Below are 25,503 nucleotides of genomic sequence, written 5' to 3'. Positions count from 1 at the left end.
AACTCTGGGTTCAAACACCAAGGAAATCCCATTAGATACACAGGATGAATTGTGCTGATATTGTTACCTGAAGATTTACACACCTAAAAAATGCAGTGCAACTGTTATGCTAGCCTTCTTTTTTTCTTTTTTTGAACAGGATTTCCATTTGAATATACCTTTCCCTTTTCTTTGGCAAATGTCAATAAACTCACTTGCTATAAGCAAATATATCTCTATTTTGGGGGAAGACAATTTCTTTGTCTTTGCAAAGAACTATACTGATGTCCACCAGTGGAAGAACTATACAGTTTACTGCTCGGATGATATCATCCTTTATGTAACTTTCTCTCATATCTGAAAAAATATATAAATACCGTTTATTATCAGGATTATCGTAAAGCATACTGTGGTTCCCTTAAGCTTAACTGGGAAATGTTTGCAGTTAGTTTGTTAGATTTTAAGGACCAATTTAGAGGAATCATAGATTTGTTGCATGTACTGCACTTTTTGCACACAAAGGGCCTCCATTAGCAAAACACTATTACCATGTAACAATGCCGTGATTTAGGAAAAATACTCTATTTCAAGACGCATGAGTTCTTTAAGACCCATTCATTTCTTATTTTTCTGTCCTGTGTGTCTGAAAGCACTCTTAACACATCTTACCACATATCCAAGAAATAGTGACACACACACCTCCAGAGGTGAAAAGACAAGCTCATTATCTACAGACGGTGCATTTTACCTCAGTGCTTGTTTGCTTAGCAGGTAAGCATAGATGCATTCATCGTCTATGAGCTTGATCTTTTTTTGACAACAGTCTTAATCCAGAAAACTTGACCTCAAGAAAAACCACTGAAGTTCATAATGAGGACTTAGTTAAAAGAGCATCATAAACACACACACTTTAACAGAAAAAACAATCAAATAGAAAACAAAGAGTTATAAAAGTTATAGACGTGACTGAATGGAAAATGTGATAAATTAAGTATTGGTCTACACAGAGGAACAAAAGGCTGGTAGGTAAAGAGGTGGGGGGGTATTGCTGGGGAGTCTGTAGCTCTCAATTAACCTCCATTAGCCTGTGGCAGCTCTTCCAGGTTCTACCAACTCTTGGGAAGACAACAAATCAGCTCAACTGCATCCTTCCTTATTTTTCCTCACTACTACAGCTGATTAACTGTAAACAAAAGTATGGCCGATACAGAGGCATGGAAATGGAATGATTCTGACCAAACATTAACAAAACAAAATAAAAAAAAAAGAATACTAAATATAAATACTTCTAAAAAATCAAAACATTGATTACATGTGACCTCTGAGTAGACCATTACTTGGCAATAAAATCTCAAAAGGCCGATAGGAATAAATGGGGAAAATATAATTAAATGCCTTGTCTCCATTAGCTCTGAGAGGAACCATAGCATCGCGTGCTCTGATTTGGACACATTCAATCAAACATTTTGTTCCTGTATGAAATCAAGATAAAATAGTAAATTTAATTTCATCAAGATCTTTTCTTTTTTCAAATTCTCATTTTATGAGACATATATAAAGCCATTTCATAAAACAAATAATCCATTTAGACTGACAAACTCCTGATCCTTTATGTTGGAGCTGGTGGCTGACTTTAGCCAGGTCCTGAGGACATTGAAGACACTATCGAGACAAGCTATGGTGTACAAACACTGTGACCGATGGAGACGAGGCATTTCCTTACTCTCCTAAGAGCAACTCACACTTTAGCTATGAATTAGTGCAGTGTTTACGCAATAAACAAATTTAAAAAAAACACCTATTCAATAAAATAATTTGCACACAAGGAATTAACCTAATTGCTACGCAAACTGCAATAAGATCAAGTATTGACAAAAACTGCATTTCACTATTCAAAAATGTTTACTGACTTCAGGACTGTGATGGCATTGAGCAAGAAGCTGGTGGTGGCAAAGAGGGTCTGGGTGGGAGGGTTAAGGCTATATATGAATCAATTTCACGCAACCTCCCCATCACAGGAAGCAGTTTTTAAGCTGACCTACTGTCTCATAAACCTGACAGGGACACTCTGAACCTACTAATAAAGGATGAACAGGACAGACAAACACCCTCAGCTATAGTCAACTCTAGTTCAGATGCAAGGTATGCACAGGTCTACTCTTACACATTCAATCTAACATGATTATTTGTAGCTACCACATACTGTTTAACAGTAGCATCATCTTAACGTACATATCAAATACTCAACCATGGTTTCTTCATAGTCTGAGTACACCACATTAGTGTACCACAGGGAAACACTAAGCAATAAGTTGGTAATGGAAGTATCCATCATGATCATTTACCCTGGTTAAAGTCATTTTGGGTTGAAGCTGGAAGGAGTGGAAGGGATAAGAGCTATTCAAATACAGAGGTATTCTACCAGAGGTGGAGGGAACTCTTCAGTAGGTGTGTGTGTGAGGTAAAAAGGTGACAGAAAGCTGTGTTCGTCTAGAAAACGAATGCAGTGTTGGGGTTCTTCCCTACCTAAAATGCTATTTTTTAAGTTGCAAGACTTGACCTTAAAAATGGCCTCTATTTGACAGAATGGTGTACGAGAAACCCATGACAATCATCTCTACAAGGGAACCCATGCACTGGGGGACAGTGTGGTTCTTCCACAGGCCCTAACCGAGCATCTAAGGGGGGGGGTGAGAGGAATTCAGAAAGGCATCCTCCCTCTAACCAAAGGAAGGCTTCTGGGGAAACACTGAGATAGCAAAGAGCAGGGAGGAGGAGGAGGAGGAGGAGAGAGGGTCTCTTTCCCCCACCATGAACCCGAGCTCAAGCAAATAATTCACCACACAGGGGGAAGGTGGAGTCTGTCCAAAGCTTCCTGATCAAGTCTCCCTTCAGAGTGGGGTCCCCACTGAGGAAAGTAAAGCTCCACTGCCAGTGTCCATGTTGTGGCTTCTCGTAACAGCAGCAGAGTTTCACTGATCAGCGCAGGAGATGAGGACTGGAGTCTGGGCAAGCTCTTTCTTCTGACTCTCAGCCAGGCCTCTCTGCCCTCTGAAACAGGACATTAAATAAGACTTAGACTGTGTTCATTCGCTCTTTTCAAACAGCCAGTGTCTTTCTCAAATCAAAGCATGTAAGAGATCAGCACAAGGCTTTGTTTTGAGGGACTGTGCTTGGTGTGTTTTGTCAGAGTTGAGGTGCAGAGTGTTTACTTAAAGGCCTGAACAGATGAAAAAACCTGTGGAGGTGATTAGACCTCTGCTCAGGTTGAAGTTGGCCAAAACTTTTCAGGGACGTCCATGAGCTCACTGAACTTCTTGACCTCCTTACAGGAGCAAAAAGACTAAAAGGTGAGGTCAGGGACATGTCAATCAAATACACCTGGTAAAAACCCACAAAGACCTGATAGGAGATCTAATGCCATGTTCATATGGGAAAGATGGGAAAGATTCCCATGTTTACGACTTGCACGCATTCAAGCATATAAGTGTGTAAATTGTGTAGTTACAGATAGTTGGCTGACAGTTGGGGGTTTGTGTTGCCCAAAGTGTGAACTGTCAGTTGAAATGACAGTGTTGCCATATTTCAAGCAGGTGTGAACACACTATCAAAACCATTATCTGTGTGTAATATCAGGTTTAACTTGTGGTTTTGGAGCCATTTTGACATCTGTTTTGCTGACGATTCTCTAGTGTTTCTGCCAAGTGGCAGATATCATAGCTGTGAAAAATTCCAGATATCTCCAACTCTGAATTGATGTGAACAACTTTTCCCGCTCAGCTGCTCATAATTACAGTTTGAAAAATATGACATGTACAGCCATGATCAGCCAGCTATTTATTGCTTACAAGCCACCTATTATTATAGCAAATTGGCACATTAATGCCATTAATGAAAAGCACATCATAGCACATTATATTTACTATAATATAATATTATAATCAATTTAAAAGGTTGTATAGAAGTCACACTGTGTCTCTACCTATGAGCGTTTTCCATGGCTGCTACCTCAGCGAGGGCTGCCAGGCTGAAGAAAGCAGGTAGCTCTTGCGGTACGGTGCTCCTCTCTGCCTCCTCGGGTCTGGGATTACTGTAGCACCCTTTTTCATTGCATAAATTCTGTTGGGGTAATGGCTTCTTCTCCTGTTCCTGGTTCAGGTCCCTCATTTTGTCCTCTGTAAAAATCAAAAATCAAAAAATTAAAAAATTCACAGCAACATTATTAGAATTCTGATAGAGCATTTCATTTGCCTTTATTTTTCAGATCAATGAAAAGTGAACGTAAAATGTTAATTTCACTGAAAACAACACAACATCAATGTCTGTCATGCTGGAAGAAGTTATTCTTCAAAGTAACGAGTTACTTTACTTTTTTTTTCTCCAAACTAAATATCAGTATTAATTTAGAGAATTCTCTCTGTGACTCCCAACCCACACAGAACAAAGACTGACAAGCCAATATCAGAAGTATTATTAGTTTCTGGTTGCTTTTACGTTTACACATTTATTAACAACTTTCTAAACAAAATTCTAATGTCTTGTAACATTAACAGAACCTATGGCTTTTATTTTGAAAAGGTCACTCTCTATGATCAGGTAATTCCTCTCTGGGCTGTTGGACAGTTTGCTGGTTGGTGACCTCTCAGTTCCAGTTTCCTTAATACATGAACATTCATAAAATACAACAATCCGCTACACTCACCCTCAGCTGGAGACACACTGCCATCAGCTGTGCGCACCAAGTGTGTGATCTTGGTCTTCCTAGCCTTCCTCTTCTGGCTACCAACTAGCATCTCCATACTAGTGGTGCCCTGGACATCTGGGCACATTATGGCAATGGGGGCACATGATTTGGCTTTTGAAGCTGAGTCCAGCATGGTGGAATCACTCTGTCCCACTGCTGTGGAGAAAAGGTTCATCAGAAGATATTTCAAACAAGGCAAGTCACTGTCGAGTAAACTATATGTTGTGGATTTGAGCTTAGCACAAAGGCAGAAATGAAAACTAATGGCACAACATCAGTTCTTAATTCATTTGTTTAGTATTAATGTATGATTTAACCAGATGAAAGTGTATTATATGCACATGGGCATGAACAGTTAATTGTTAATGAATGTTTCTTATGCATAAATCATTTCCTTTGGATGTGTACATGTGGGTGTAGTCCATATATTAGACTCACTGTTTCAATAAAGACTGTTCTGTTGTGTGGCTCAGCCATGTTTATTATAAATAATGGCATTAAAAAATGTAATGTGTTGAAGGTAAATTTTGTAATTGAACATGAGTGAATGTCTCTTATAGAGAATGTGCCTGAAGTGAACATTTTCACCTCATTTGTTTAAATTTCTCACTGCAACATTTTGTTGGTCTTGAGAGCACTCAGTGTAATCAGTACCAGTTAGAAGGAATGTGTTACATAGTTGTGTTAATAGTAATGTGAAAATGTTTGCATCCCTGCTAAATAATGCAGAAACATCAACAGTCTAGTTCACCTTTTTCCACTGCACCTGGTTTCTCCTTTTTGTGTTTGTGCTTCCTAACAATCTTGTGGAATGAAGTCTTTTTCTGAGATGGAGATGGCCCTGATATAGCAAAAAAACAAAGAAAAAAAGAGCATGGAAATGCTATGTTATGGAGTCCAAATGTTTTTTTGTTTTAACAAGAGAAAACTGATTCTGAACAACAAAAGTGCCAACATGCCTCTACAAACAGGTGCAGAGTGGGCCATGGATGAGATGAGAGGATATTAAAGAACAGTCATTGTGTTCATTCACTGGAAAAAAATCCTCATTATGTTTTGTTCTCACCTTTGCAGGTTTTGGAGGCTTCCTCTTGAACAGAGGAGCTGTCCGTCTTCTTCTTCTTTGCAACAGCAGTCCCCTTCTTATCAAATGTCATTGGGCTATACTGTGGCAGGCTGTTAAACTTCTTTTCAAACTCTTCCTCCAGTTTCCCTAGGCTGATAAGTGAAGTTCAGAGTTTATAGAACTGAGCATACATTCATCTAACCTTAAAAAACAAAGCAGATCATTCTCTAAGTTTGTTGTTCAACAATAAGACTTGCCCGATTGCCCAGTGTAAGTAACAAAAAATAAAAAAAATAAAAATCATACATGATGTCCTCTTTCTCTGGCATACAGCATAGACCCCTCACCTTGAACGCATGGTTGAATATTGGCACGCACCGTTGGCCAATCAAGAATTGAGTAGGCTAGTGGTGTGATGCATGAAACAAACATCCCTCAGGATTATGTGAGCAATAAATACTCTTGAGAACGAGACACTGAAATGTATTTGCCATGGGGTTAGGGAATCTATTCCATCAGCCTATATGAAAGAAACTGGACTCAAAAGAATTTAGTGTTCAGTGAAATATAGGGGATGAGTCATACCATTTCCATTATGTAGGAATGTTTGTTGCTTCACATCTATGACACTGTGTCCTTGTTCTGCTTCACTGACTTAAATAAAGATTAAACATGACAATTAACTTTAGTATTTGTTGTTATATGATAACCACTAATAAATAAAACAATTGTATAGGGGCAAGTAGATTCCTGACGCAGTCACCTGACCAGACAAGTGAAAAAACCCCATTAACCTTGAACCCTGAAGTTAGACATTTCTCTACATCCATCAGTAAAGTAACATGGTCCGGTCCTGCAGGGAACCAAAACTATCTTCCTCCTCCTCACTAAACACAAACTAAAGTGAGACAGACATTATTACTGTTAGAATATTACTGAATGTGTGCAGCATAGTTTCTATTTCACTTGTCTGTTTGTCATTTGACCTGATTTTCCAAACAGTAATGATTAAAAATTTGGACAACAGCAGCTTAATTCAGACAGGACTGATATTACAGATGTTCCTCAGTAATTAAATCCATCCTTCCAAACAGCATGTTAGCCACTGGTCAACTAAGAAATTAACAGGTGTCTGCAAGGTGACAGTGTTACTGTAAATCGTTAAGCTTGCATCAGGTTATCAAAATCTTTTACTTCCTCAGTTGAGCTGAGGAAAGTCAGCTCTATACATTAAGAGTCAGAGTAACACTTTAAATACAAAGTGTCTCTCCAGACGGGTCTTCAACTGCAGGAGGACCAGTGAGTGAGCTGAAAACAAGATGGTTATTGGGCTGTAATTATATTTGAATGTGTATAAACATGTGTGCTGCAGATGGGATTAAAATCACTGACCAGCACATGTGATATTAAAAAAGGAATTTCTGGTACTTTTCAGCCTGGGTCTTATTGTTAGAACTTTGGCCATTCTGACTATTGGCTATAGTAACTTTGCGTAAACAACATCTGGTAACATGATTCCGGCAACAACAAACAAACAACAGGGCCAGATCCTGCTATATATAAAACAAAAAGAAATAAACAGTTTTACTGTGCCAGATGAATAGGCGGGGAGTTTGGTTATCCAGCTGTTTTCTCCAGCAGATCCCTACACAGTCAGCTCCAATAGGTAGTACTGGGGGCTACACTGTGTGTTTACTTTTGTTTGGACTAAAAGAAATGATTACAGAAATTATTTCTGTAATACTGAAGTGTATTTAAAAAGCTGCAGTAGGCTTGCACCGCTTGCACTGATATACAGTACTGTGCGAAGGTTTTAGGCCCTTTAGGTGTTTAGATTCTTATCTATAATGCAGCACCATCAGGGAGGCGTCTGATCGGACCAAAATTTATTCTGCAGCATGTCAACAACCAGACAACAAGTCCTGCAACAGATGGTTTGGCCCCCACAGAGCCATGATCTCAACATCATGGAGTCAGTCTGGGATTACATGAAGAGACAGAAGCAGCTGAGATGCCTAAATCCACAGAAAAACTGTGGCAACTTCTCCAAGACGCAGGAACAACCTGCCTGTCCAGTACTTTGAAAAAGAGTGTGCAGGTGTATTGAGGAGAACTGCTGCTGTTTTAAAGGCAAAGCTGCTCACAGCAAATATTGATTCCATTTAGGTTTCTGCTGTTTACTCAACTTTGTATGAAGTTCATAGATAAATAAAAACTATTCATGACATTATTTTTTAAAAGCATCCTCACTCCTCAGTGCCTAAAACTGCTCAGTATGGTATGTTGTTTTTCCAAAGTTACAGTTCTCAAATCTCTACAATGGAGCTGATGAGTGCAAAGTTATTATGACCCATAGTCTACATAGCCACAATTATATGAAGACCTGGACCTGGGACTTAATCATGGCAAACTACATGATGATAACCATTTACATGATGTGAACAGCGGTGTAAATCAATCCAAGAAATGTGATTATTGGGAAACTATTACTGATACAGTTTAGATGCTGCAGTGTAAAAGGAAAACAACCTTTCTGTTTCTTACAAGGAGTCAGGACACCTGCTGACAGCTGGTTTATGCTGATTTATGGTCTCACTGTATATAAAGTAGCTGAAACTAGCTCCAGCAGCTACAACATGCTGCTTACACACTGATGCTTCGGCATTAATAATCTTATGATGTCATATATAATAATATATAATATATGAAAAAACTTAAAACCATGTTAAAAGTCCATGTAACTGAGAATGGCAACTGCCTTATTTGAGTTGGATGTAGTGTCTCCTTTGTGTGTTAGATGTTTGTATTCTCTGTCTTATCTGTTGTGTTTTATTTCTACTTAAACTAACTGTGCTAAAAGAGATTTTAATCTCAAGGGACTTCCTGGTTAAATAAAAGTTAAATAACAAATATCAGTCTTTTACTTTCATACTTTTAAACTAGATTTTTCCCTCTCAGAACTGATTCTTATGACGTGCTGTCTGACCACTTCAGAAACCAAATGTTTTTAACTTTTTCCTGAACGGCTTCGCTCAAAGGTGGAGTGAAAAGCCGACTGCCACAGAGAGGGGAGAGGAACGGGGAGACATGATATCATTTCACTGCGTTATGGGTCTCTCGTGTGTCATTCTGATGGCAGCAACACTACAGAGTAACCAGGACACCTTGGCTAAACCGCCTAGCATACATCCGTGAGCACGAGTATATCCAGATGCAGCCATGCTACAGCTAAGTGATGCGCTGCCAAAACGTTCCGGGTGAAACTCACACTCTAGAATTATTGTTCCGCACGTCTGTGTGAGTGGATTATTAAACTATTTTGACAGTAATTGTTTGGGTCATGGAGCGTATTCTCCATACGACTGCATGCATAATGTCGTAATGTCTGTACTGTGACGGTTCAGGACGAATACACGTAAAGTTACACCCCTAGTATATAGAATAACATGAAGAAAAAGAAGCTAAACTAAAAATGATCTATTCTGTCATTACTCTGAAAAATGTTGGTACTCTATGCTATACAGAAAAGTACAACACAGTAATAATAGGAGTCATGACTCACCCCTGTGAAGATTCATCTTTGGACTTTGACTTTTTCAGCTTCTTGGGGTTATTAGGTCCCATCTGAGAAACTGTCCAGCTGTCATCACTCCAGTTTGCATCATGATCAGAAGCACGGAGAGCACCTCTTTTACCTTCAGAGACATCATTCAAAAACATTAATCAACTGCATAACATTCACAGACTGGACATTTATTTCTCAATTTGCCCTTGATTCAAGACAGATACCTCTGTCGATATTGGCTCTCAGTGATGTCAGCATTCCCTCAGAGACGAGGGTCTTATACAAGGCCCCTTTGCAGCTCCTCTCTGACTTCCTGGAGCCACGGCTCTCTGGGTTGCACTCTGCTTCACTCGACCTCTCCTTCCCCTTGTCCTCCTCTTTGAGCTTAGCAGGTGAAGGGCTGCCGGGGGAGTTTTGGGGTTCTGCCATGCTGCCCTGAAGTTCTGTGCTTTCTATACTTGTTTCTTCAGCTTCTGTCTTGGGACTAACATCAGTCATCTCTTCCTTCATCTCCACCTCAGAGGAGCTGTACTGCCCACACTGCCCACTGTCATCATCCATCTCCTCCTCTTTTTCTTTGACAAAGGTCTTGACTTTGGGTTTGCTCTTCTTTTTAGGCAAACCAGAGTTTCCACCACCGGGACTGCTCTGGATCTTCTTCTTGAGCTTCTCCTCTGGGTCCTTCCAGACCCCTTTGGCCACCGCCTCAATTGTACTGTCCACATTTGATTCAGCATGGTCACACTTCTTGATGATCTTCTTTGCTGAACAAGGGATCTCATCATTATCATTTGACTTGGTCACCTCTTTTTTCTTGCACTTCTTTTTGACACGTGCATTTTGGCTGCTGAGTTGTGGGGGAATGGCATCAGTGGAGGTAGAAGTGACAGAGGGGAGCGAAGGTAAGAGGGCTGAAGTGTGAGAGGAGGGAGGACAGTTGTCTGTTTCTGTTTTCTCCTCCTTGATCTCAGGCTTGACTGTAGTTTGCTGGAGAGAGGCTGAAGAAGAGCTGTCCTCTGGCTGAGATACGACTGTGTCCATCTTTCCAGCTTCAGACGCTAAACACATCTTCAAAAACAACACAAAAACTTTTACACTCAGAATCAAAGACAAACAACACACATCTCATGTATCTTTCCTTTTAGATGCATTAATAACAGTTATGCGATATAGCACCAGTTTATGCCAACAGTTAAAAGATGCAGATCTACAGACTTTTGACTGTGCAAAATAAATTAAATACACACTATAGAGGAAATTCAGGCTGCAACTAACGATTATTTTCATTCTCGATAAATCTGTTGATTATCTTCTCAATTATTTGTTTGGTCCATAAAATGTCAGATAATGGTGAAAAATGTCGATCACTGTTTCCCAAAGCCCAAGATGACATCCTTAAATGTCTTTTGTTTTGTCCTGAACAACAGTCCACAACCCAAAGATATTTAGTTTACAATCATAGAGGACTAAATAAACCAGAAAATATTCATATTTGAGAAGCTGGAATCAGAGAATTTAACAATTTAACAGTTAATCAAAGAGCAAAATAGTTGGCCATTAATTTAGGAGTTGGCAACTAATCAATTAATCGACATATTGTTGCAGGCCTAGAGGAAATTTTAGCACAATGAGGGTCTGTACACACCTGACTTTTTGACCTATAAAATGTACTGTTGAGTATATGAACATGAAGATAAAAATATCCCATCATTTAAAGATGCAGTGTGTAGAATTTAGTGACATCTAGTGGAACAGACTTGGCAGATAATTAATATAATATTCATAAGTATGTTTTAATTAATGTAAAATCACCTGAAAATAAAAATCGTATTTTTGTTACGTGAGAATGAGCCCTTTATATCTACATAGAATGCGGGTCCTCTTCCATGGATCCTGCCATATTTCTACAGAATCCCAGAAAGGACAAACCAAACACTGGCTCTAGAGAGGGTTTTTTACGTTTTTTGTGAGTTTTGCAGCCACCATAGGTTCTCCTACATGCTTGGAAGGGGAGGGGAAGGGGAAGGGTATTCAGGTGGTTGCAATCTGCAACCTCACCACTAGATGCCACTAAATCCTACACTCTGGTCCTTTAAAGTTGGTAGTAACAAAACATTTATGTTTCCTTTAAGTCCTTTAAGCTAACATACACTGTCCTAGTTTAAGCTCTTTCTTGCAATGAACACGCACACACACACACAGACAGACAGACAGACACACACACACACACACACACACACAAGACACACACACACACACACACACACACACACAGACAGACACACACACACACACACACAGCAACTTTGTGTGAGCTATGTCACATTATTACAATGTTTTATTACTTTACAGATAACTGATGTTAATGTCCAGTCAGGTAAAATGGACATTTCTCACCAGTTATTAGCTGAATGTGAATTGTATAAATCAGTTATTTTACATCAGGAGCAGTCTGTGCAGACTCACCTCAGCCAGCTGGAAGAGAGCAGACTGTCTGCATGGTTTTCCTTCAGGTGCCACAGATAGAGATGACTGTGAACATACAATAACATGCTTTGTCACCATTTGATTTTCATGAGATCCCACTGCTTGGCTTTCTGCAGATGCTGCTTTCTGCAAAGTCAGTAACATTTACTTTCTACAAAAAAAAATGTCACCATGTTTGTTTTTATTGTATGTAGCAGTGCACTGATGCATTTCTCTGGGTTGGTATTGGCATTGATCAATATCGGCCACTCACATCAAATTATGTTCCTTTGTCAATGTCATTATAAGAATTCAGTGTTTGCACTCTCTCTCAGTGCCAGCTCATTTGTTAGTGCCACAGAAATCTCTAGTCTAATGTTGCCTTGCAAAAAAAAAAAATCTATACAGTAAGGTTTACACAGTTTAAATTTGGGATAAAGACAACGCTGGTATTGAGGATGGCGCTCCCAATGGTTATCCACATTATTTATTGCACATGACAGTTGTAATAGTTTTTTTTATATATAGATATAGGGCAACATATCATAATAATGGTTTAACAAACAGTTTGACTGTGTTTCGCCCCCTCCCAGTTGTTATTGTTAAAATGTACCACCGTCCACTACATGCAGACACAAATTAAAAAAGCTTGTTCAACACTTCTATCTGCGATGGTACACTGATGCACAGTTTCAGAATGGTTACTGCTGCTATAAAAAGGAGTGCAAAAAAAGACTGAAAAATAAAAAAAGTCTTGTGTAAAACTTGACTGGAGGAACTCGTGTTGAATATCTCAGCAAAAAGAGCAGCTTTGTCTGTATGTCAGCAACTGTTTTTAACTTGTCCAATATGCATATTAACAATTCTGTCATGAACCAAAGTAAACAAGAAAGGTTGTACATATAATCTTGAAATATAAACAACTCAGTTATGACAACTGGTATATAATTCATGAATTTTAATTCAGTCGTACCTCTGCCAGTGGGGAAAGGGCAGACGTGACCCTGCTTTCAGTGATGTCAGGCACTCTGTTCAGTATTGTCCCAGACAACATCTGTAGATTGAAAAAGGGTGAACAAAAACTACTCAGTTCTGCTGTAAGTTATTAAATAACAAATCAGTGCTAAGTGGGGTCAGACAATCAACATTCAAACCACCAATCTTGGGAAAACTGATGAAAGCACACAAGAGTAAAATTTTTGAAAACAAAACATTTTGTATATTGTTAGATTTTGTTGAACTTTGCACGAATCCCCATCTAGTCAGACCCAAGCAGCAACCTCCAGGGCTGAAAAATGAAGCCAATGTTGAAGTGCCAAAAACTGCAGTTCCTCAAATGGTCACTTGAGACTGTCATTCCCCATGGACCTCCATGTTAAAATGCCCAACTTTACAGCTTAAATAAACATGTTTTACAGCCTGGTTCTCTATAGCTAATTTCCCCTTTCATGACTACTGTACTAGGGGTGAATTGTTTTTATATTTGACCCGTTTAAATTTTATTAAGCTGTAAAGTTATGCATCATGAAGGACATGGCCACTTTGAGTGACAGGTCGCTAGCTGCTAAATGGCTTGTTTCAGCAACCAGGTTTCATTCAGCCGCCTCAGCTCCACCTCTTTGCCCATTTTGGATTAACAGGGAGTTAGGCAGAGACAGGCACTGTCAAGATGGTGACAGCTGTAGCCGCCCACTTTGAGCTTCAAAACTGCTCTTCAGAAACCAATGGGTGACGTCTCGGTGGCTACGTCCATATATTTCATACAGTCTGTGGTCAGACCACATGAGTGAAACACAACCTCAAGTATCAGGGGGGAGTTTCATAAAACAAGATGAACACTTCAACCAGGCTTATTTCAGAAAGTCTGGCTTATCTTCAGGAAAGTCTGCTTCATAAAGGAGGTTTAAATAAGTCTATCCTAAGTTACCATAGACATTTATTCCTCCAGACCGGTCTGGTCCTGTTTAGGCTAGTTTTCAGGCTTAGCTCCACCTCAGGCTTAAGCAGTGTTACAATAAATCTGTCAGGCTAAAACACAGGGTTTCCCCCCAAGTTCCTTGTTGAAGGTTCCTCTTTACCACTGCATTGTGAACATGAGTCAGTTTGCGGTCTATCAAGTCAACTTGCAAAAATGTATTGTATTTTTATCTGCACAGTATTCCAGTCATATCTTATTTTAAACACACAGCAATTAAACGAGTTAATAAACAACTTCCCTATACCTACAGCCTCGTAGTGAGAAGCATTTTCATCATTTGTTCTCTTTAAATGCTCTTAAATAAAGTTAAAGAAACAGATGCCCAGAAAGTTATTTAAACAGCAAAACTGATCATTATTTTCTGTTCTTGCTATAACATAAATTTGCCAAATTGTCCAGGGTGTTATTTGACACGTGACAGTTGTTTAATGGTTAGTTGCATCTTACTATCACTCTAACAGGACTTGAACCCATAACAACATACGTCATTACAAACAGAGCAACAAGCTTAGCTAACAGAGGACCAGTACACATCAACTTGTGTCAGAGCCTGAGCTCACAGCAGATCTACAACATGCTACCAAAAGTTCTCTTGTCTCAGTTATTTGCAGTGGTGTAGTTTGTTTTTGCTTTAATATTTCACTCTTCATATTCTGTTTATTGTGCATCTGTGAGGTTATGAACCTCACAGCTTTGTCTTTAAATGTCAGTTTTCTTGAGTGCTTGATGTCTGTGTTTCAGTCTAGAAATAAACCAGACATGACTTAGTCTGCTCACATTAGTGACACAGATTAATCCTGTTTCAGTTTGTTAAGTTCATTCAAGGCAGGCTGTCACAATGAGCCCTGCTTTTCTGAGCCACCTTCATGAAATGCCCCTCTGATCTAAAGTATAAAGTAAGTGTAAGGTCTCAAAACATACCTCTTCCTTATCTTCTGGAAAGGAGTTCCCTTCGCTGGCTGTATCTGGTAAACTAGGTTTAGTGCTGGAAGGGATCTAGAGAGGTAATAAACACTGGGGTTAGTTGACCTGTTTAATCTGAAAAATAAAAATCACCCAAAAAATGTAAAAACCACAAATATTTTGTGCTACAGATGAAACTAATATCAGTAAGTAGTCTTTGAGGCCACCTATTGGAGAGCTGGTGCATTACAAGGATGCACCCATGAGTGGCTTCCTGCCGTGACCTACCTCTCTATTTGTGAGGGCATGTTCCCCGGCTAACAGCAGCATGCTAAGGCCTCCCATCTTTGTAGGATCTGACAATGTATGACAGTAGTTACAAAAACAATCCTGTATTCCACAGAGAACTAACAGTCTGTAACTGTTTCATACTTACCTGCCATGGCAAAGTTTAACTGTGGCATGCTGTCAGTTTTGGGCACTTTTTTGGCAGTGGTCGAGTCCTTGGATGAGTTGGAAGAGAAGGACCAAACTTTTTTGCGGGGGTTGCCAACTGGCTGACATGAAGGGCTCTTCACTGGTTTGCTGGTGGTGGGACACCACTTGTAGCCTGGGTTAGCCTTCATAAAGGCGTCCTTGTACTGAAGAAACAACCACAATTGATTTGGTTACAAGCAAAGCATTAACATGGTCTCAAATCTACATTAAATATTAATGGCTAAGCAACAACTCAAGTTATGTATGCTTAGGTATTATCTATTAATGCTTCATAAGGACTGTGTGGGTGGGGTTTAAACTGATTTGAAGGTAAGTGGCCTGAAAAAATAAGCAAACAACTGTCTTCACATTTTTAGCAGTGTCTGAAATCACTCACTCCTTCACTCACTCAACCCTCACTATAGTTTACTCTATAGTGAGCAGTAAATAGAGATTGCTGACTCTTACTAATTATCATCACTTACAGCTATAATGTTGCACTCAGAATTTCAACAGTTAATTAAAAGACAGTCAGATTTTGGAAGCAGCCTCTGATTGAGATTTTATCTAATTCCTGATTGGTGCATGGATGTTTGTGATGTCACATTTTCCAAACTGAGCCCCGCCCACTTCAAACCATTGAGAAAATGTGAGATAACTTTGCCAAATTGGACCTCCTCACTCATAGTAAGAGGCTGATGGGAAAATAGGTCTCAAAGGCCTCTATAACTGTTGTTTAAGGATCTCTGATACAATATTGCCTCTATCCACATGGAAGAACTGTTAAAAGCTGTTTCTTTATCATAAATAATGGCAGAAAAAACAAAAGGCATAATACCAAAGAAAATAGGCAGAACACATTTATCTGTATGTTAAGGATGTCTGCTATGCTGTCAAACCTAATTTACACACATTTCAATATACATCACTCAGAAGGAACCTTTGTTCTGGTTAGGGACACATGAAAAACTAAGCTGTTTTGACATTTGTACCTCATGTACCTCATCAGATGCTCGCTAAGCAACTAAATATTGCAGTAGGTCGATCAAATCTATTTTTCCTATTGTAAGTAAACAAGTAAATAGACCTTCGTTTATAAATCTCCATCTGACTCAACAAATTAGGACTCCATTTCCCTTTTGCTTTGCCTTTTAATTGCTACTTACATGATATCAAGCTGGAATAGCTCTTTAAGAAACGTTTGACTTTGAATACTAGTAAAGTTTTTAAAGATCCCTCCAGACATGTTTTTAGAAATATAAAAAAAATCTACTTTGAATGATCATTTGTGTCCAATATGTTTTTTTCCATTTTAAAAAGTACAATTACCTCATTAAAATGACATCTAGTTATTCTCTAAGCCTCCAGCTTTCACATCACACTTGTGTAAATTGCATACTGACTCCAAACTAGTTGTGATGTCACAAGTCATGCTCATACATTCACATGTTAAAGAGAGCACAGAGAAGCTTCCCTCCTTCAGCTGATGAATGTGAAAACAACCTCTGCACATACAAACATCACAGTGAAGGAACGATACCTATCAAGTTGCACCAGACTTAAAAATAGTGTACCAAAGTATGGCAAAGTTACAAGCTCTTTTGTGACCAGTGTAAGAGACAACTGGAAATAACGTTAATACAGGTGCAAGTGTTAATCAGCAAGCAGTGCTCACCTCCTTAGCCATGTCAGTGTATTTCTGCTTCTCCTTGGGCTCCAACACAGCCCACCAGTCAGCCAGGATCTTAGTGGCCCCACGGTTGTCCAGACGAGGGTGCTCCTGCCGCACCAGGGAGCGGTGGCGTTTGCAGAAGAGGAGGAAGGCATTCATTGGCCGTCGAGCCCGCTGTTCGTTGGAGTCCTCCTCCACTTCTTCTGTTGTGCTTCCACACTGCACCTGCGACCCCTGGTCCCGGTCACACAGCACTGGCTGCTAATAACAAATTCATACATCCTCAGATGCGATGCTATAGCATGATATTTGTCTCATAAACTGACATGTTTTTCAGTTCATGGGCAGAGTTGATTTGATGACCTTTCACCATCAGACAAACTCACCTTCTCCAGCTCCTCTTCATCCTCCTCCTCTTCTTCCTCAGAGAAATCCAGAGCCTTTTTGGAGAGAAGTGGGTGCCACTGCAGGCATTTGCGTTTGGGGCGCTTGCCAGTGACCTCCCCTGCAACAGACGGTTCCTTACCCCTTCCTCCACCTTTCATGGTACTACCGCACCTAAAAAACAGATTGGATACACCATAAGATGTTTATACAAAACAAAGGATGCACAGTGAAAACATGCATCCTAACATGTATCATTAGTTATATGTTTGTAAGTACATGTATACTAATAATTACTGAAAGCATGCATGACCTGGCCAGAACATATAATGACTCAAAGCAGTGTTGAAACACAGGTATGGAAATTAATAGAAATATTAGCGATCACAATTTGACAGCAAATTAACTTTGTCTGTGTGACCTAATTTTTGAAATTCCACTGTGGGTTTGGATTGTGTCTACTGTCCAGAGATTTCTCCACATAGTTGTGATATTTGAAGAATATTTTGATTGCTGAAAAGCATTCCTCCTTTATAGTTCATGAACGATGAACTGAAGTTGAATCAACACCTACTGTAAGACAGCTGCTTGCACCGATGGTAATGTGACCATGGCTATAGGCCTTGTACCATTCCTACTACGGCCTTATTTACACAAATAAGCACCTCCTACTATGATAGCTGCTCTATTTATTTGACCTGATGAAGGCACACAAACAAACATTTTACAAACTTAAAACTCTCAAAGGTGTAGACACTACCCCATATGTGGGGGGAAAAAAGTTGTGCTAAGGATTTTGTGTCTCCAGAGGAAGCTGTGTGAAATCTGTTAAATCGCCTCAAGTGATGTCACTTGAGTCAGCGTCACTTGGGGCTGAACAAGTTTGAAAATGAAAAAAATCTGGGGGGGTTGCAGTTCAAAAGAAGTGAGGTTACCAGACCTCTATAGCCCGCTCCTCATCTCTACTGGACGCTACATTTACATACTAGCATTATATACCCCACTCTCTGATCAAACTGTCAGTGGCCCAGCTGCATTGTGGGTATTATAGGCTTCGGGTTTTGAAAAGGAAGAAGATAGTAATAATAAAAAAGATGATATTTGTGCTTCTGCTGCATTGATTTTGATTCTTTTTTAAAAACTGTCCATCGTGAGTCTGACAATGCTACAGGATGCTTCATCAGTTGAAAACTCTTTTCAAAGATAATTCTGGTGTTGGAGGTTTTCTTCCTTCAGTAATTCTATCCTTCTCATTTGACTTGTAATGAAGAGAAACAACTGTTTTTGAGCTAAGTTTGGCTGTTTCCAGCGGAAAGGACTGTGATAATATCATTTTTTAAGTGTTGATCATGTTGGAACCAAATCAAAAATGTTTTACCAAAATAAAACACTGAAGCAGCAGCAAAGCACCCAAAGTGCAAGCAAACATGTATATAAACATTAGTTCTTGTATTCTAGTACGGCCCTACTAGATGAGAAGTTCTGAAATGATTTTAAACTCAGCTGATATAAAAAAAACAAAACAAAGATCTAAATGAAAGACATTCTGCAGTTAGGCTGATAAGACTAAAGCTATTTCAAATCAAAAACCTAAAACTGCAATGTTTCACATAAGATTTTGGCTAACATTATCATAAACATATCAATAACAACTGAGGACATCACCTGATGGAACTATAATCAGAATTTTCAGGAAAAACTGACCTTTAAATTCATCCACAGATGGATGTTTAAACACTGTTATAAAGAAGAACAAGATGAGGCCTTTCTCAATACCACTACATCAAGATTGGACTTCTTGGGTGTTTTGAACTTAGCAAGTTAAACTCCAGAGTCCAAACTTAGGAATTTAGGTGGTTAGGCTACACTTCAACACAACTGTACAACTATGCTGTGACAAAACAACTCCATGCAAATTGACACTAACAAGCAAAAAAACATTGCCTGTGAGATGCAGTCGACCATTATCTTCACTCTAATACTTACAGCCTTTATTGAAATGTGGTGGTATCTGTACATATTATCCTAAGTGTAAACAGTCTGATAAAAACTGCAGCTTAATTTCAGACAAAGCAAATTGGCGGAAACAAATATTAGATTTCAACTCTGAGACCAAAATTTATATTATGAATGGAATTATATTTCCTGTTTAAAACACATTTTCAAATAGTCATTATTTTTTAATAACTCAACCACATATTTGATATCTAAAGGGTTACTCCATCATCTGAAAAAAAATATCAAAACTTTATTTAGTCACACGATAATAGCTGTAGGACGAAAATTCTAACAGTTGAGAGGCTGGTTCAAATTCTCCTCCATCGACACGAGTTGATGTTAGTGTCTGAGTAGTGAAAGAGTGAATGGGGGAGTGATTCTGGACACAGCCGTGGACTTTGAATCGGAACAGTACTTCGGGCTGTAACTGATGAAGTTTCACAAATCGGAAAGAGCACAGACAGTACAGACAACAACCCAGACTGAGAGAGGCCTAATGTATTTGGAGCTGGTGGTTTCCATATGACATCACTGAGTGACAAAGAGTGAAACTGAGTTTTCAAACACTTATACTGCAAAACACTTATTTTGCCTCATCACCGACAGGTATGGTGGTTGGAATTTCCATGTCTATGAGAATTTCCAAAGACCACAGTGGAACCACTAGCAAAAAAGTAGTAGTGTACCTCACAATGACACAACTTTTTTCATTGCATTGTGGGAATATTTGAGGGCACAATATAGTAGAGAAATTTCACACTCAGAATTAGATACTCACTGCACTATATAGTCATGTCAGACATATCCCACAACTTTGTTCACCTTGTTCTGTTAGTAAGAAAATCATTAGTTCCTTCCTTGTTGCATTACTTGAATTTAAAGCAAAGTACATCATCACCAGCACAAACAGGTCCAAATAGAGCTGCACAAGATCATTAATGGACTGTGTGCTTTCTTGTAGCTTTCCTCGGCCAGCTGTCTTTGTGAGGTAGATAAGAGGAACAAAGTCACAACAGAAATTGGTCAGTTAGCCCCAGAACTCAAGACCCGCTGCAGACAATCAATTCTGTAGTTATGCAAAGTAAAATAATATGTAAAATATTTCCTTCATCCTGTCATGTTACCAGATTTGAAAGGAAAGGGTTACATTAAGTTTTGGGAGAATTGACATCTTCTTTGTAAATATGCAGGGACACCACAACACAACAAGTGGATTTGCTGTATCTTTGACCCTTGCACTCTTAAGTTTCTTGTAATGGATTCAAGCTTATTCTAAGTCATTCTGCATAACATTGTCACACCACTAATAAGTTAAGAATAGTAAGATTGCACCTAACCTCTTCTCACTTTGATGCACAACATTTAATTTAAGGTCTCTCTACCAGAACACAGGAATCGTGTCCACACATCAGTTTAATTACATTACAAACATTAATAATTATCCATATGTATATTTCCTTTTATTATTTTTTTATTCTCTCAACGTGTTTTTGCACTTGTTATTGTCTAAGAAACATGACACAAATGAAATTAGCAATCAATGAATGAATGATTTAATGACCGTCTTCGTCTGGACAGCATCCAGACTAGATGCCAGTGTTTGTATTTATGGTGTTGAGTGTAAAACAGGGATACTTACTGAAGAATAAACTATGGAAATGCTGTATGAGTGATGAAGATGAATCTGCCACAGCCTTTGTCATGCAATGACGATGACCTATAAAATACAAGACACTGCTCTCAGTCATGCGTTACACTGTCATCTCTGCAACAATTTTACAACAACATGAGCTGGGCTGCAGGAAAAAATGTGCGCAAAGCAACTTTAATAGAGCATTAGTGAGTGACACTGCATAGCACAAAACCTCATCAGCTTCAAACTACGGTGGGACATTTTGTCTGATCTGATTACTGATCACTTCAATCGCGAAGTCGATCCGCCCTTGTGGCCAAAATCAAAACATGTAGGCCAAAACCCTGCGACCACTGGATGCATTTCATACAACATCATACAGCCTGAATTAAGCAGGTAACGTTACAGTTGCAGTGAGTATTTTGCTGCGCAGAGGTTTAGCTGTGTGCTCAGGTAAAACTGCTGATGCCCGATCGGACTGTCTGTCTTGTGAGTGAAGTCTTGAGCTACTGCATCGAGCTTTTCTCGCACAATAACAGCACTAAATTTGTCATGTATGCGAATAAACGATCTGTTTGCCTACCTAATGTGCTCCAACATCTAAGTACACATTTTCATCTCCGTGCAAAATGTCGATCTGGGCTCTGACAAGACAGACAAGCCGAATGAGAGTCCATCTTGCTTTGGTTTGGAGGAGAAAACCCAAGTACAGTACAGTAGTGGGGATATTTCACTCCTGTCAAACTCTCCGACGACAGTGTCGTCGAAATGTCTCCCACTCCGAGGAAAAAACATCCGCAATGATTAATTAAACTGGGGATTTTCTGCCGAGGCACATGCATCTATGGGCAATGTTTTGCTGAGCAGTAGCTCCATTTCCTAGCAGTGTTACTAGGAATAAAAGTAGCTAGTTAGCTTGCTAGCTCTACAGCCTGCTAACTGGACGTGTCACGGTTTTAACATGCAATGGTTTCCAAAACGGTACACGCTTATTGAACAGCCACAGGCATAACTCACTGACTAAACTGTGGTCAAAATACTTGTTTGTGCCTTTGCAACTGTTCGTTTACATACAACGCAGGTTTGTGTTTGATGCGGATAGGAAGAGAGAGGGGGGGCAAGTCATACCACCTCACTGAGAAACATTTATTTTACACGGCGATTTCAAATAGGAGTGAAGAAATATTTAAGCAACACAGTCACAGTGACAAGAATGTATGGTCGACAACACTGGTTTACAATGAAATGTCGACGGGAAACAATTCAAAGGGGGAAAGCCAGCAGGCGGACATCATGTCCAAGGCAGCGATAATAACAATTTTTCAGAGTGACTGACTGAGAGGTTCAGAAAATAGCGACTGGGTTTTAACGGCAAATCAATGAAACCACAAGTCCTCTGTCATGAACGTCTCCTTGATGTCTCAACATACCTCTGATATCCTGCTCAAGTACCGAGGGGGGCCTCTCATCATTGGTGCCGTCCACCTTTTTAACTTATTGACACATCATAACAGTTCAGCACTGGCTGTACTCAACACAGCTGCGTCAAGTTAACACATAACAAGACCAGTATAAACCGGAAGCAGCGATTTTTTCACCAAAATAGAAAACGAGTAGCCTACACTTCAGATTAAACATGAGCTTTCACATAAACAAGTGTCCCTCAGCTCTCATGTGAGGATTAGTATACATTTACTAAAAGATCTGTCTGTGTTCTGTCTTAATGTGTGTGTGTGTGTGTGTGTGTGTGTGTGTGTATATATATATATATATATATATATATATATATATATATATATATATACATATATAGTTTGACACAATTGTACTCGTAAAACCGGAGTGACAATAAACATATTGAATCTTAAATGATGTGTGTTGAAGTTGACATAATACCTTATCTCAGGAGATGTCAACTAAAAGCTATTTTAATGCAGCATTTGTATTACATCCCAAACGGTAGTTTTGTCACTGCACTACAGTAGTGTAACAAAAGCAAATATTGTTGGAAGTAAGCCAGGTGTTGTGATCATTAATGGTATCAAGAAAGCATGTAGCAACTATAACAAAAATATGACAATGTCATTATGGCCAAATAAACCTGTAAGGGCCCTCCAGACACCTCTGTTCAAGATTATACATAACTTAATTATATAACTAAAAACCATGGACTAGTACCACTGTGCTGGAGTACCATCTGGCCGGCCTTGATATTGTATTGAAGTGAAACAAATTTGTAACTATTGGTAATTGGTAAATTCCAACCACAGCTATAATATAATAAAATACATTTTAGGAATATATTAAACACAAGCATAAAACATTTGCATGAAATACTGTCTGCTTCCAGTATCAATTAAAAAAAATACATGAATGTCCTTACAGGTGTTCCAGTAAGTGTTGAATGTGACTGAAACTTTAATTACTGGATGTGGTTCTAATATTATAATAACACTTTGTAGATTTTTTTCATCCCTTTAAACTCATTGATTTGCCTAAATCAATTGCATTAATCATTTAGAACTTAGTGGACAATTCGTTTAAGTTTAAAAAAAGCTAAAAACACGTTCGTCAAAACTTTTGTGTTCATAATTTTTACCGGAAGTCGTCGTTAATATTGTGTGTGCTTGACAGAGCAGAGAAACGCAGCACTTCACTACATGATGAATGTTACCGTCGGCGAAGGCGAGACATAAAACGACCTCAACCCACAAAAATAACACCAAAACGCGTTAATTCTGACAGAAATACAAACTTGTTCAGTCATATAATGTAATAGAAATCACTTTCGTTTTCCTCGAGGTGGGAGAAAATTCTCCTCTCAGCTACATCCCTCCCCTCCCCCGGTCTGCAAAGTGCTCTAACCCACACTGGCCTGTCCTTGCTAACACCATCCCTGACTTAACTTTATCTTTTAGGACTGTCCGCTTGACAAAGGTCAGTGAAAACCTGCGGACTGCACCAGAAAACCCCGATAACGACTCGTTAAACGCTGCTTATCTCAGTTGGGTGACTACTTGTTATAAGCTTCCTGGGTGTTCGTGTGCGTGATAACTGGTAACGTTAGAAAAATGTTACTGAAATGTATAACGGCAGCTCAACAGTACATACCTGTCTGTAGCAACGAAGTAAACAAGTGACGTTAGCTAACTTTGTTGTATAAATCTGCTTTAAAGCTTTAGCCGTAAAATTATCAACAGTTTTGCAGCATACTGTACACATTGAAAATATCCACCCCGTCATGTAATGCTGTGTGTGAGTGGATGCTGGTGTTGATAGACACTGAGATTAAGCCAATGAAAAGCGGCGTTATATTACCGTGTTTTGAGATTAGTGTAACGTCCTCAAATTTACTGTTCAGGACACGTGTGGTATATTTAGCCTACACAATACAACATAAGGCTAATATAAACGCAGTGTGTGTGTGTGTAGTATTCAGCAGCGGAAGTACATGTATTTTCAATCACCTAAAGCATGCTGACTGCATGTCTAATCCAATCATATGAGCACTGCGTTTTCTAAAGAAGAGAAAGTAAAGGGGACATGTTCACTGCAGCTGTACTTCCAGGTGTGATAGCTAACTTTGATACATCTTGTAAAAGTGTCTTTTTGTTCGTTGATTGATGGAATCAGTCAATCAGGAGGAGGGGACTAGCACACTACCTTACACTGAAAAGGACTAGATAGTCACAATCAGATGATATGCATTGACTATTCACCTGGGCTATAGGTTTAGGAACTTCATTTAATGCAGAATCTACTGTGTTTGCCAGTGCAAACACAGTAGATTAATAAATACAGAACATATATAAAATAAACAGTAACAGCACTGGCATTGGTTGGCATATGACATTCAATTCATTCAATTACTGAGGTATTACCTCAGTATTACCATATTATTACCTGAGGTAATAATATGCAAGCGTCATTTTTTTCAGTGCATTACTGTTGTCTTCAGCTCCCTGGCAAAAACAACAAAAACCAAACAAAAAAAACATGAACATCTGAGGAACAGCTTTTTGGATGATTTTACCTCAAACACTAACTTGACACTATAATTGTGCTGCTATGCTGCGAGGTTTGCCTGGACTCATGTTGTATTATTAAGAGAAAGGCAGTTACTCTGCTCTTCTCCTTGCAATAGTAATATACGTATCTTCAGCACTAAAGTAAGCAGTCATGAATGTAATAAATGGTGTTTTGGTTGTAGAACCATGATACAGACAGGTTTAATGGTTTTTCAAGGTTTTACAATTTTTTAGGTTAATGTATTTTATATGTTTTTGGGTGGATTTAAACATCCATTATCACATTTTCAATTCAGGGTGATCTATTGGCTGAAGATGGCTCTTTGTTTATGCTAGCATGATCTGATGATTGCAACAGTTTGCATGGTGGCACTTTTTCACAAAAGACATTCTGACATATGAAAAGCACAGGTGTACATTATAAAATCTAATTGAATGATGGTTGAATTTCATTTAGCTGCTTCATTTTCAGGGTCCTATATGTATCTTTTTCACAGCAGACATTTTGACTTGTCATAGCAGGAAAAGGATAGGTGGAACTAATGATACTCTGTTCCATCAATACTCCATTTACACCTGGCATTAAAATGCAATCTGTATTTGTGGATAC

The 25,503-nt window shown here is 39.0% G+C and overlaps 1 protein-coding gene across 5 annotated transcripts; it reads right to left on the bottom strand.

Moving 5' to 3' along the window:
* Positions 1-115: 115 nt before the first annotated feature.
* On the bottom strand, positions 116-24,110 carry LOC122995460 (HMG box transcription factor BBX). Of its 5 annotated transcripts, none has more exons than XM_044370722.1 (16): positions 23,977-24,110; positions 20,872-20,949; positions 17,237-17,408; positions 16,854-17,111; positions 15,138-15,342; positions 14,990-15,057; positions 14,720-14,794; positions 12,794-12,874; positions 11,821-11,886; positions 9,579-10,422; positions 9,352-9,484; positions 5,790-5,941; positions 5,475-5,564; positions 4,682-4,879; positions 3,962-4,154; positions 116-3,030 (listed from the first exon to the last, which is right to left on the bottom strand). In XM_044370722.1, exons 3-16 carry the CDS (start codon positions 17,393-17,395, stop codon positions 2,952-2,954), a joined length of 2,601 nt encoding a protein of 866 aa, XP_044226657.1. In that variant the 5' UTR covers positions 17,396-17,408; positions 20,872-20,949; positions 23,977-24,110; the 3' UTR covers positions 116-2,951. The 5 variants fall into 5 exon arrangements, with proteins under 5 accessions (XP_044226657.1, XP_044226660.1, XP_044226659.1 ...); XM_044370725.1 differs by lacking the exon at positions 23,977-24,110 and adding an exon at positions 22,296-22,427 and having other exon boundaries at positions 4,682-4,876; XM_044370724.1 differs by lacking the exon at positions 23,977-24,110 and adding an exon at positions 22,296-22,427 and having other exon boundaries at positions 16,854-17,108.
* Positions 24,111-25,503: the final 1,393 nt, after the last annotated feature.

This window comes from Thunnus albacares, chromosome 13, assembly GCF_914725855.1.
Source record: "Thunnus albacares chromosome 13, fThuAlb1.1, whole genome shotgun sequence".
Classification (NCBI taxonomy): domain Eukaryota; kingdom Metazoa; phylum Chordata; class Actinopteri; order Scombriformes; family Scombridae; genus Thunnus; species Thunnus albacares.
Note: the sequence above shows the minus strand (reverse complement) of the source record. Positions and strands in the feature narration are given on the sequence as shown.